Source organism: Vitis riparia, chromosome 13 (genome assembly GCF_004353265.1).
Source record: "Vitis riparia cultivar Riparia Gloire de Montpellier isolate 1030 chromosome 13, EGFV_Vit.rip_1.0, whole genome shotgun sequence".
NCBI lineage: Eukaryota > Viridiplantae > Streptophyta > Magnoliopsida > Vitales > Vitaceae > Vitis > Vitis riparia.
In genome coordinates, this window is record NC_048443.1 from 2,240,141 (window position 1) to 2,253,376 (window position 13,236).

A 13,236-nucleotide genomic window follows, 5' to 3' on the forward strand; every position below is an offset into this window, starting at 1 on the left:
CTATACTCCTCCACTATACAATGGTTGGTCGTGGAACTACAAAATTAAATGAAAGTTCATTGGTATTCACAATATTTTTTATTCTTTTATCCTCATGCAATGGTTTGGATCATTAATGTATGGTCATGTACTCATGTATGGCTCATCATATAAAATAAATAAATAAATATATCTTTATTTTTTTCTCCATTTAAATCATTTTTTATTTAGAAAATGTGGTATCATGAGGACATAAGCTTCTAAGCACCCAAAACTTCAAATACTTCACTTACACTTTCCCTTTTTCAAACACCAGTTCCAACACCCTAGTGCATTCTTTTTCTTAAGAAGGATATCAGATCTGCAATCCAAACATTCTTCACCTTTTTAGATATATTTCTTCCAGTTTATATAAGTAACAATAAGAATAATTTTCTTTCAAATGTCATTTCATGTGCAGGTCCATTTTCTTGGGTCCAAGAGGGTAGATTAGGTAGCCAACTTTTGACATTTTTGCTTAAGGAAGCTGCACACAAACCAGAACCTGAATATTCATGCTTATCAGAACAAAAAGTAATTTTTTAACTTATAGGTTAACAAACTATTTTATGCCATTTCACATCATTCATAGTTTTCATGAAATTTTGTCACTTCAATTTTTTACTACAATTGTGGTGATGCCCTCCCTCTCCCTTTTTCCTTTTTCTTGTAAGGATTCCATTTCATGGTATCAACCAGTGTGACCCTAAAATTTATCAGGAGGTGCATAACAGATACATGATGAACCAAAGCAAAGGTTAGAGAAACAAAAGAATAATAATTAGAAAATAAAAAAACCAAACAAACAAACAAACCTTGATCCCTGCTAATTTACCACCAGAAGCTTTTTATATAAATTTTCTCAAGCATTAAATATCAACCTCTTAAGTAAAGTTGTAAACAGAATCCATTGCTCTTAACTTAAATTTAATAAGAATGTTAACAGAAGGACCTTACAGAGCTCATTATAAGAATCATGATCATCAACACCAATTCGGCATTTAACACTGACAGGAACATCTGAGTTGGCAGCAATTACTGACATGGCCTCGGCAACAAACTTCCCTTATAAACACCGAATGTCTATATCAGAGCACATTGATAATGAAAACACTAGCAAGACTAGTTGCAGTTAACAATTTAGTAAGCACAAATTTCAAACCTTTGGATCAAGCATAAGACGCACACCGAAGCACCCATGTCCAGCTACCTTTGGACTAGGGCATCCACAACTGATAGATAGAATATAAGGTCAGTTCTTTGAAAAAAAAAAAATGATAAAGAAAACCAGGAGATGGTAGAAAATTTTTTTACGAACTTAAGATTTATCTCATCGTAGCAATAAGAATTAGCAAGTTCAGTGGCTTTGGCTATGTTATCCAAATTGTTCCCACCAATTTGAAGGACAATAGGATGTTGGTCTGGAGAAAATTCCAAGAATCTGTCCTGAGCAATCCCAACAAAATAACATAAGATCAGTGGTTTTCAAATACCATCAGATGCACCAAATCTCGTAAATGAGAAAATAATCCTTAATAACAGGAAAAGAAAATAAATGGAATTATCATTTTCATGATGATGCCTGCAACATCTAGCAAGAAACAAAACAAGTCAGATTCTCAAGGAAAAGTCAAATTTGATTTAAAAGAAAAGAGGAAAAAAAACAACACAAACACCATTAGATTGAAACAAAGGCATTGATTTCTAGATACAACACCAAAAACTTGGTTCTCAGATTCTAAAAAAGAATCATACATCTGACCGAATAAATATGTAGGTTCATTCAGAGATAATTGCAAATATCATAACACCAGATCCTACATGCGAAAATCACCTCCTAGTAAGTAGCTAAATTTATATCATGGACCAACTGACATATTCATGAAGAGCTGGCACATGCTTAAAACCTATTAGAATTTCCAAATGCAACTAAGATATCAGTTTAAAAGCTGGAAAGTTATTACAAATAGCAACGATATAGCACTCAATGGTACTATGTGTATGCCCTAAATATATGTAGTATGCAGCTCTGGGAAATAATCAGAGACACTTAAACAAGAGCCTAGTACCTTTTTAACAAAACAAACTACTATAAGCATAGTGATGACTTTAAGGTGACAGATACTATGCAAATTTTACTTTTATAAACTCGGTCTTTCAGATCTGCTGTAGAAAAAGATGTAAACAATAGCACATCCAAACAAATATAAATGTGGAATAATAATGTTTAAATGAGTGAAAGACATAACTGAGATATAGGAAACAATTAAAACAATGTGGACAGTGATTGGTTGAGACAACTATGTTTAACAAAGTGACACTTTATCAGCTGTCAATATGATGGCAGAATATAATAAACCCTGTCCTTCAATTGAAACTTACTAAGAATACAAATACAAATAAAAATTCAAACAAAAAAGAAGGGGGGAAATTATTACTGGCCAAAGGCAGAGATCAGTGACTGAAATGAAGTCGTTATATTAAAAGAAAAATGAAAGAATCACGATGTTCACCAGCCACATTAATTATCAAAAAAGAAAAGGTTCATCAGCCAAATTATCTTACTGAATACTTGGGGCAGCAGCACAATTTCTGCTCTACTGTTCCAGACTCTCAACTCCAATTATTAAGTTAAAGGTTGATTATCTAAAACCCATATTTCCACTTCTAATTAGCTTTACTCTAACCTCCTACCTCCCTCAAGAAGGTAAAAGCAACAGTAAACAGAATACTCTCTGGTTTGGCCATGAGGTTGAAAAAATGTTGAATGCTGAAACACCTGAATCAACCTTTCTAATCAAATATAAGGCTCATCAAAAGGAATGTCCAATTCACCAATTTCAGGTTTTGTATTCAAATCTCTTCAAGGTATGTCATTCTCCATTTCCTTTTGGTGATAGACAAATTATGAAATAGGTGCCTGTTCAAAGAGGGGGCACACATCATATGCAGAGAGAGTACACAAGACACACCACAGGAAAGGAAAAAGGAAAAGCAATAGACTCACAATCAGCCTAGTCCCTCCACAATCTACTGGTAAAATCTAAACAGAATACACTCACATCTCCGAAAGAGCTCTAGAAGAAGTAAATGCATACTTAGAAAAGGTCTTCCAGATTTCAGAGCCGTCAAAATCCTCCCATTACATTCTTTCAAAACAAACAATCTCAAGTACATTATTATCACTTCCTGCTTCCACAACATTAACTCCACAGAGGAGAGGCAGTTTTCCTGCAGTTCTGTTTAAATTTTCCATTTCACTAATTGGGATTGAATGATCACAAAGCAACAAAAAAACCGTGTGTGCACTTCATCTCCTTTGCTATATGAGTTATGAGCAACATTCTACTCAGCCACCTCTTTACATATACCTTAGTCATGCCATACAATCCTTAAGGTAATGAATAATGCTACCTACAATCAAACAACATAGGGCTAGGGGTTCGTTTTAATGGCTTGTGGTGACTTACAGGCTGGAATCAAAAGGAAAAGCTTGCCATAACTCCTAAATATAGTTAGGTTGGACCTCATCTCATCAGAGTAAAAAGGCCTCACCCAAATTTTTGCTTGTGAGAGCAGTAGTTATTTTCCAATACCATGTCATTTGTAAATAACATACAACAAAACCACTTGATATCATAAGAGCAACCAATTCATGACCTACCAACACGAGACAAAAAGGCCATTAAGCCAACCCATATTTAATTGTATTATGGTAGATTGAAATCTCCTCCTCAATTTCATTTGGTCTCATGTTGTGCATGTATCAATACCAAAATTTTCTTCCTTAAAACCAACAGATTTCAAAAACAATAGAAATTTATGGGAGGTATTTTCTCTTCTCCAAATTTCTCAATATATTGTTGATTTTCAAATTGATCTCTATAGTATATATGCTCCTCTAGTCTCCCCCATAATATCGTATTACAGGTTCAAACTTGTCCTACCACTTTTATATTCTTGTTTGCCTATCACCAAAAAAGAATAAATAAAACCCCTTCTCCTACCACATATTAGGACAAACAAAATCACTATTGCTTAAATTTGTAGAATTTTATTTTATTGAGAATGTAGGATTTTAGCATTTATTACAGCAAGGGATTCAATAATTCTTGCATTTCATAAGGAAATGGAATAAAATGATTTATTAAAACATTAAAATTACAATTTTTTTGGTTCTTAAATGCTTAAAAATTTTCTTTAACTTGAGAAATGTAAAAAATGCATCCTACTTTCTACATTCATTCTTTGATTTTTTTTATCCTTAAATACTTAAGGTGTCAACCAGATTCATGTTCTTTATGGATCCAACCAAATAAAAATCATTTAGTAACATACCAAATTCTTTTCCTGATAAACAATTGTTTCTGCAGCAATCATCTCTGTGTAGAGCCATGCATGTTTAGATATCAGCCGGGCAAGAGTCCTATAATGATTATTTGTCCAATCCATCATTGGAGCAACACTGATAATCAAGAAAACACAATTCAGGTCCACAGAATCATTTAAAATTATTTATTGAGCAATGTAAATTGGCATCTTAAACAACCAACCTGAACCAAGGAGGAAGATACTGCCCGGCAACCATCACAACTTTTTTATGTAGTTGATGCTTCCGAATATAGGCAGTTGAGTTCTTTGATTTAGCTGAATTCCCGTATAATATATTTAATGACAATCTGCGATGGTTTTTTAGGATAATAGAATGAATAGGATTAAAGGAAGCAATCAAAGTATATCCAGCAGACTTCATCATCCTTGAAATCAGGTCATAGCCTGCTCTCTTAGGTACCTATCCATTAAATGAAACTACAATATACATGAGAACATAGACAAACAAGGTAATTGCCTTGATGTCTACAAGCAAGAATAAAATGGCGAAAGTTCACCATTATATCAAGATTCTGAAAATACAGAGGTAACAATTCAGAATTCAGATGTTGGTATTGATTGGAAAAAAATGGTAGAAAGCACTAGAAAAACATGGAAAAAAAATTAGACCCTACATATTAAAACGCATTCTTTTTTAATGAGCCTTGTTCATTTAATCCAATAATAGCATTACAAATATTAGTAAATAGGTCAACCACAGTGTATCCAATTATTTCCATACTAACCACCATACACACTCTATGAAAGCTACTAAGAAAGACTCTTTGACCTTATCGGATGATCCTGAGATCATACTTCCTCTTCTAAGTTTTTTTTTTTTTTTTTTTTGATAGGCAAACACACAAAAAGCATATATTAGAAAAGGACACCTTGAGGCTGACCCAAAAGCATACAAGGAGTATACAAGAGGCGCCAAAGGGCACAAAAAGAAGAGGAAATACAAAACCAGCCCTCAACTAGCACCTAGCCAATCAAAAAAACTGAGTAAAGGAAGAGGACCATCATTTACAACCGACTTAGTCCACAACCAAAGGTTACATACAAAATAATTTTTCAACCTATGAATCGAAAGCTCCTCATTATCAAAAGCAATCATGTTTCTTTCCTTCCAAACCGCCCAAAAAATACACAAAGGGGCTGCCTTCCTCTTCTAAGTTGACCAATGTTTGGCCCAAATATAAAGTTCCTACCCCATATAGCAATTGGGGCTTTATTTTAAAAATCATGAAAACTCCCATTAATTTACTAAGATTTTGTCCTATCAAGAGAACTTCACTAGATTTTGTCCTATCAAAAGAACATCACTAAAACTTTGGTGCTGGAACATCAAGTAAGAAATAAATAATTGAGCAGCCCCATCACACATGTAACTACCCTCAATATACAAAAAACATGAAATGATAACAATTCAGTACTTTATCCTTCAGTAATTTCAGCATAATTGCCCCGTAACTTTGTTGTATTTAAACAAGTTGGTCTTCTGTTTGATCACTTCTATTAACAAAAGAATAAAAATTAAATATAAAAGAAAGACTCCATTTGGTTTGATGGAAAAATATTTTGAAAAAAAATTTTCACATGAAATGAATAAATATCAGGTCTCTAAAGACACATCCAATCCAAATGCAGGAATTGACTGAGACTTACAGACAGAGAGTCAATGATCAAATGTTGGAGGTAAGCGGTGTGATTACATTGCGATCATTGTCTAACAAATAATACTAATTTTTAAATTCTAAATATAATGTTTACTGATTGTAACAAGTGTAGTTAATATAAGAAATCTAACTCTAATTAGTTCGAACGAATAACTATTTATCTTATTATAGTTATTTCCAATATGCTAATTTGCTCTTGCTATGAAGATTTTATTCTTCCCAATTTATACATGGCTATGAATTGAAACATATTGTTTCAATTCTACTTCCTTGGACATTATTCCTAAAGCAACCTCTAAGGGACATCACTAGAAATGGTAATTATTTTTATGAAAAAGCACAGAAGTGATATGATAAATATAATTATCTTATGCTAACCTAGAAACCCAATTAACCCAACCTAACCCGAGCACGTATTAAGCAACTCAAATCTGAGGGCAGGGTGGGGCTAATCTATGGGCAGGTTAACAAATGGATTAGAGTAGGCTAGGCTAACTTAAGTTGCATCTTAACCCAAAATGCAACAAAATATTCATCCAAGATAGATGAAACAGGAAGACTCCTTTGTTTCAAATTAAGAAAAAGGGCTTGATTCGTTAACTATTTAACCAATTTGATCCTAAACCAACGTGATAAAAAGCAAGAACTTGTTCCAAATGTAATTTAAGTTCTACAACTTTTGCGCATCTATAGTTGATAATATTCTCTTCTTGTCTCTTTTTCCCTTGCTTTCTGTTCTGATGAAATATTTCCATAGCAAGAAACAGAAAATAAATCTTTTCTGGAAAGTCTTTTTTCCCAAACAGTTTGGATCAAAGCAAACACAGCCCAACCAGGGAAAATCACCAGTTCGATCACAAAATGCAGGAGCTTTAATCTTACCACGCACTCAAATCCAAAAGAGAACATGAAATGGAATGAACCAATGCTAAGAGCATCGCTTCAAAAGGTTGAAGCACTGACAACTAACAAATTCAGTTTTGTTCTTCTCTGGGGAAAATATTTCCAGTGCTAGAAACGGAGAGAAAGTAAACATAGTCCGAGAATAATTACCCAAACAGTTTGGACAAAAACAAACAAACCCAAATTTGCAGGAAAAACCCCAGTCGAATCACAGTATGTGAAAAATTCAATCCCAACACGCACAGAAACCCAAAAAGAAAACACGAAACAAAACCAACCCATCTTAAGAATATCATTTCAAAAGGTTGAAGTACCAATAAAAACAAATCTCCTGTCTGGTTGCTGAGAAAATGCAACCAACAGGCTCAGCTGAATCCACTTTCCTTTTTGCTTTTCTTTTCTTAGGAGTAAGCAAAAGCAAATCGAGATAAATAAATAGGAGCAAAAACTTTCTCGACGCCTCTTTTACTTTCCTGCGTTTTCTAGGAAACCAAACATATGGAAAGAGTAAAAAGAAATTCAGAGAACGGTGATTAGGGTTTACCCGGAAAAGGGAGTTCCTTGCCGCCTTCGCCTCCACCAGCTTCTGGGTAAGGTTCTGCAAGGAGACAATTATTTTATTTAAATTATATATTTAAATCTATATTTTTATTTTTATTTATTACTTTTAAAATATAATTAGTTCAAAAATTATTTTTTAAAATTATTCTTGATAATAAAAATTTATTTGAAAACTTAAAAAAAAAATGTTTTTTTTCCCTAAAAAATGGAGGGAAGGTACACTATTTCATAAGTAAATATAATTTTTTAAAATATAAAATTTTTAAAATTAGTCTGAAATTTTTCAATATGATTTATTTATTTTTAAAAAAATTGAATAATCTTTTTTCCTCAAGTGTCTTGAGTGGATTTTTATTTAATCAAAATTTTTAATTGAAAAAAATATATATTTTTTATTTAATAAAATATATTTTCTAAAATTTTTAATTAAATATATAATATAACTTTTAGACACATTTTTCAAAAAATTTCCTTGAAAATTCTGTTTCAAAAAAAAAAATTTGAATTTAATAAATTTATATTTATTGAAAGTTGAGACTTAATACACTTCAGATATTTTATTACCGTTTTAAGTTTAAGTTAAATATTTTATTCAAATCCTCTATTAATATAAATAAAAATGTAACTTTTATACAAAATTGGGGTGTTATTTGGTTTTTTTTTTTTTTTTTGTCTGATGTGAGACCGATATTTGAATGTAAATGAAAATATGATTAAAAACAGGAATAAAAATAAGGGGGTTTAGTATTCACTAAACTCTCTTTGCATCTATCTTCTTAATGAATTTTTTTAAGACATAAATGCCCCTTAGTGAAATCCCGAAAGTACCCTTTAAGCATAAAAATTTTCATATATATTTGCTATATCTTATAGCTCTTAACACTCTTAAAGAAATCTAATTGTATACATTTGAAAACTAGGGTATTAAGACTATACTTTTGGACACTCTTAAGGTCAAATATGATGGAAATGTCCAACACTATAGGGTTAGCTAAATGTAAGGAAGAATTAGACATCTCAAATACAACTATGTCCGATCTTCTACGATTGGACATCACAAATTCCTTTTTTTTTTTTTTTCAATTGAAATTACAGTTTTTCACCATTTATCACTTTTAAATAATCTCCACATTCTTCCTAATTATAAGAGAAAAATGTTGGGTTTAGAGAGAGAATAATGAAAAGGGTATTTTGAGAATTTTTATTAAGTGGATGTATCGGGATGTGTAAATAAGGTGGATTTAAAGAGAGTTTAAATGAATGCATTTATCATTTTCCTAAAGATAAATTATAATAGAAAAGAATCAAAATCTCTATAAAAATATATTTCAATTTTGATGATAGTGATTTTTAATTTTTTATTATAATTTTTAATAAATAATTTAAAATATAATAATTTCTCATTCTCATACTTTATTCCTCCAACCAAATGCACCCTAGCCTCCGAAGAGCACAAACAACACCACACGATTGATGGGCCTGACAAGGCCAACCCAAAAGTCCGGCCCATTACCACCAACTGAAATTTGTGGCGGAGAAATAACTACCAAAACTTCCATATTTATCACTCTTATCAGCTACACAAAACTCGTGCTGAACCATCCATGGCTGGTCTCAGCTTAAACCCTACAAAAATCACAACCCCAACACTCCAATCTCACAAACCCATCTACAGATTCAACTCTCTCACAAACCCCACCAAAACCCAGCTCAAATTCCCCACAAACCCCGCGAAAACCCACCCCAAATTGCTCCATTTTCGCCATAGTTCGGTGTCGGAAAGCTCAGTCTCGGTGCCAAAAGAGGTGGAGGTTGATGATGAGGAGGATGACCCAACTGCAGAAATGAACTATCTTGACCGGGAGACGGATCCCGAGAGCATTTCAGAGTGGGAGTTGGATTTTTGCTCTAGGCCAATTCTTGATATTAGGGGGAAGAAGATTTGGGAACTTGTTGTATGCGATAGCTCGCTTTCTCTGCAGTATACGAAGTATTTTCCCAACAATGTGATCAATAGTGTTACTTTGAAGAATGCTATTGAGTCGATTAGTGACGAATTGGATGTTCCCTTACCCGAGAAAATTCGATTTTTCAGGTGAATTTGATGGTAATTTTGGTGTCTTCTGGGTGTTTGTGTTATTTTCTCTGAGGTGATTTGTTTATTTACTGGTTTGTAGGTCACAGATGCAGACAATTGTGACAAAAGCATGTAAAGAGCTCGGGATAAAGCCTATTCCAAGTAAAAGGGTGAGCCTCTTTTCATTCTTTTTCCATTTTTTTTTTTCTTTTTTTTCAATATTTTCTATGATGAAATCTAGTTTTATTTAACTGTGATTTCTATGTAAAGAATTTGGATGAGGAGTGACAACATCATTCAGTGCCAAACCCATCAATTGTGTTTATATTATGCATGAAGGGAAACATAATTCCAACAATGCTCTTTTTGATCTTGAATCAGTGCGAGAAATTAAGACTATAGAGAAAAAGAAATCAGTTTCTGTTGTTTGTTTGTGTGGAAAATAGGAAGGACAAGAGCATGCAAGAAAAGGAGGGGATTTTCTGATGTAGTGTAGCACCTTCTGATTTACTAGGTATTAAAAACATCTTCAAAGATCGATCATACTCTGCCAAACACTACAAGGGTGTTCTATGTGCGTCAAAGGTTCAAATTGTGAAGACCAGAAACATGACTTACAAGTAACATGATTTTGTATCCTAGTGGGCAAGAGGGGATTATCTGGTGTTTCTTGCACATAATAACAATGAATTTTTTTTTTGGATTTCTAGTTGGGTGCCACTGTACCTTGTGTTCTTATCTTATGTTCACCTTGATACTTTTTTCAGTGCCTATCATTAATTCTATGGCTTGAAGAGCGCTATGAGACTGTATATACACGCCATCCTGGCTTTCAACAAGGATCCAAGCCGCTTCTGACTTTAGACAACCCTTTCCCAATGCAACTTCCAGAGAATCTGTTTGGGGAGAAATGGGCTTTTGTTCAGTTACCTTTTTCAGGTATATATAGATAGTAACTTCTCCCTCTGATGATATTAACTGATATACGAACTTTTTGGGCAAGCCTGTCTATGCAAAAATCATATGAGCAATGCACAAGACAGGGGACAAGTCATTTCTTTTACTATTTCGGGTCCCTAACCCCAAAACCTACCCTTTACTGCAAATTTAAGTAAAAAACCAACATTATAAATGCCTTCTGCAATATCCCCTTCTAGCATACATTGATCTTGTTTCCTATCCCCAGCTGTACAGGAGGAGGTCTCATCCTTAGAGACAAGATTAGTCTTTGGCGCAAGTCTAGATTTGGATCTGTTAGGAATTGAAGTTGATGCCAATACATTGATTCCAGGACTAGCAGTTGCATCTTCACGTGCTAAGCCATTAGCAGGTATGATTCCTTATCTGAAATTTCATGATAACTTCACTTGTACTGCTGGAGAATTTAGCAATCTGTTCTTTCACATGAATCAAAATTCTGTTTGGTGTAACCAACATTCAAAATTGAGAGTAAAAATTTAAGGTTGCTTTTGGTTTGGAAAACTTTTCTGATTTTCATTTTCTATTTTTATTTTCTGAAAACAGTTTTTATTTCTTATTTTTCTTTTCTTGAAAATAAGTTTGATTAAGAAAAGCAAATAATGTTTTTTCAAAATGGAATCTGTAAATTCTTGTTTGATTTTGAGTTTTATTAATGTTAAAAAATAATAAACATTTCTTAAGAAAAAATTTATGTTTTCACTTTTTTTGAACTCGGTTTTTCAAAAAATAAAAATAAACAAAAACACTATCCAAACATGTTTTCAAACTGGATTCCTGTTTTCTTTGAAAATAAAAACAAAAGCAGTCTATGTAAGCATGGTTTATGAGTTACAAATTTTATCCTGAAATGTATGTTGTGTTTTTTACTATCTACAAGTTTGAGTGAAACTTCAATTATGAAGTTTTCCTCAAGACAACTAGATTTAAAATGTGTTTAGTAGTGTTATGATTTGAAGAGTGCGTTTGACAATGATTTTAGGAAGTGTTTCTAGCCTTTTTAATATTTGAAAATCAAACGCACTCGAAGTGCTTTAAGTGGAAGTGTTTTATCCGGAAGTGTTTTTGGGAGAATCTTCTATTAAGTGCTTCTTCAAGAAGCACTACAAGTGATTTTTCAATTTTTTCCAAACATTTGATTTTTCTTCAAAAAAAATTTGTATGCTAAAAGTGCTTTCTAAAAGCATTGCCAAACATACTCTTAATTATCAAAAGAGATAGTGAAAAACCCATTTATCAATCTTCATTGGATTCGAGTTACTTTTTGGAGACACTGCCCTAAACCCTATAATCTTGAATCCTAAACCTTAAACCATAGGCAATTAGGGAAATTATCGTTTTTAAGTATATTTAGGTGCATCCTATGACTCAACCTTACTATTTTTTTGTTCCTCCTCAACATTATGAAAGCCTACAGTTTGGTAGTAGTTCATCGTCATTGCTTTTCCTGTTGTACACCATGAAGAGTCTCTTTGGAAGAGATTCTGATTTAAGTGCTTTTATCTGTAGCAATTTTGTTAGCAGCACTTCTATTAGAAACACTTTGAAAGAGAATTATTAGTTAGTGTTTGGATATAATTTTTTTTAAATTACTTTAATAGCATTTTTGCTAATGTATATATAATAAAAAATGATTTTTAAAACAATCCTCTACAAAAATAATTGTTTAGCAATCACGTTATGTCATTCTCTAGATTTTTAAAAAGTGATTTTCAAAAATTTATCTAACACCTAATTTTTGTAAAAAAAAAATGTTTCAAAGCATTAGGAAGTGCTTTTAACTCCTCTTAAATCACTCCCAAACGGACTCAAAAGCATGTCCTCCAGCGTCTAACAGGCTTTTGCAGAAGAGGGCAACCTTAGACGCTGGAACCCATAAGGAAATCAACCATTTCTAACATACACAAAATGCCCAAGGCTCTTGCTTTGGTGGGTGTTGCAGCAGATTGATCAACTGGTCTAGTCTGGAATGCTTAACTCGGCCATCCATAGCTATCGTGTACCTAATAGCTCTCTTGTTCCATGATCACAATTCATCAATCTCAGACTCTGAAGAAACCCCTACTTCTGTTCAATTGCTTCCTCCCCTAAAGGAAGTCCATCCAACCACTGCCCTTTCTTCCAATTGCTTATCTCCGTATTTTGAAGTTTGTATTCAACATGTGTATTGCAGGGTAGTTCTGATTTCTGCGCTTGCTGTCTCATTTCAAGTTTGTTTTGTAGATTTTTGATATTATTGATTGCACTTTGGGGATCAAAATAAAAACTTCACCTATGTGCTCCTGCAGCTTGGATGAACGGACTGGAAGTTTGTTCCATTGAAGCAGACACGGCCCGGGCTTGCCTGATGCTATCTGTTGGAATTTCAACACGGTATATCTACGCCACCTACAAGAAAACCCCTGTAACCACAAGTGAAGCTGAGGCTTGGGAAGCAGCAAAGAAGGCCTGCGGAGGCCTCCATTTCCTTGCCATTCAAGATGACTTGAACTCAGACGACTGTGTTGGGTTTTGGCTCTTACTAGATTTGCCTCCCCCTCCTGTATAATCAAACAACCAACAACAACACAGAAACACAACGTTTTAAATGTTTCTTTCTTGCAAGTTGTGGGTACACGTTTCCTTTTCGTTAAGCAATAGCTGGCCAAG

The 13,236-nt window shown here is 33.3% G+C and overlaps 2 protein-coding genes across 5 annotated transcripts in view; one reads left to right on the top strand and one right to left on the bottom strand.

Moving 5' to 3' along the window:
• Nucleotides 1-7,562, bottom strand: part of LOC117928935 (tRNA-dihydrouridine(20/20a) synthase-like) — a 36,291-nt gene extending 28,729 nt beyond the window's left edge. Inside the window, exons 1-6 of one of the 4 annotated variants that reach the window (XM_034849076.1) lie at nt 7,516-7,562; nt 4,572-4,697; nt 4,357-4,483; nt 1,337-1,464; nt 1,181-1,250; nt 976-1,078 (exon numbers count right to left, since the gene is read on the bottom strand). In XM_034849076.1, the coding sequence (XP_034704967.1) occupies nt 976-1,078; nt 1,181-1,250; nt 1,337-1,464; nt 4,357-4,483; nt 4,572-4,606 (463 nt within the window). In that variant the 5' untranslated portion in view covers nt 4,607-4,697; nt 7,516-7,562. Of the gene's footprint in view, nt 1-975; nt 1,079-1,180; nt 1,251-1,336; nt 1,465-4,356; nt 4,484-4,571; nt 5,249-7,285; nt 7,472-7,515 lie in introns of those variants that run through there. The other 3 variants (XM_034849074.1, XM_034849077.1, XM_034849075.1) reach the window with 3 other exon arrangements.
• Nucleotides 7,563-9,100: 1,538 nt separating this feature from the next.
• Nucleotides 9,101-13,224, top strand: LOC117928936 (protein TAB2 homolog, chloroplastic). Its single transcript, XM_034849078.1, has 5 exons — nt 9,101-9,627; nt 9,710-9,779; nt 10,377-10,548; nt 10,796-10,939; nt 12,876-13,224. Exons 1-5 carry the CDS (start codon nt 9,137-9,139, stop codon nt 13,133-13,135), a joined length of 1,137 nt encoding a protein of 378 aa, XP_034704969.1. The 5' UTR covers nt 9,101-9,136; the 3' UTR covers nt 13,136-13,224.
• Nucleotides 13,225-13,236: the final 12 nt, after the last annotated feature.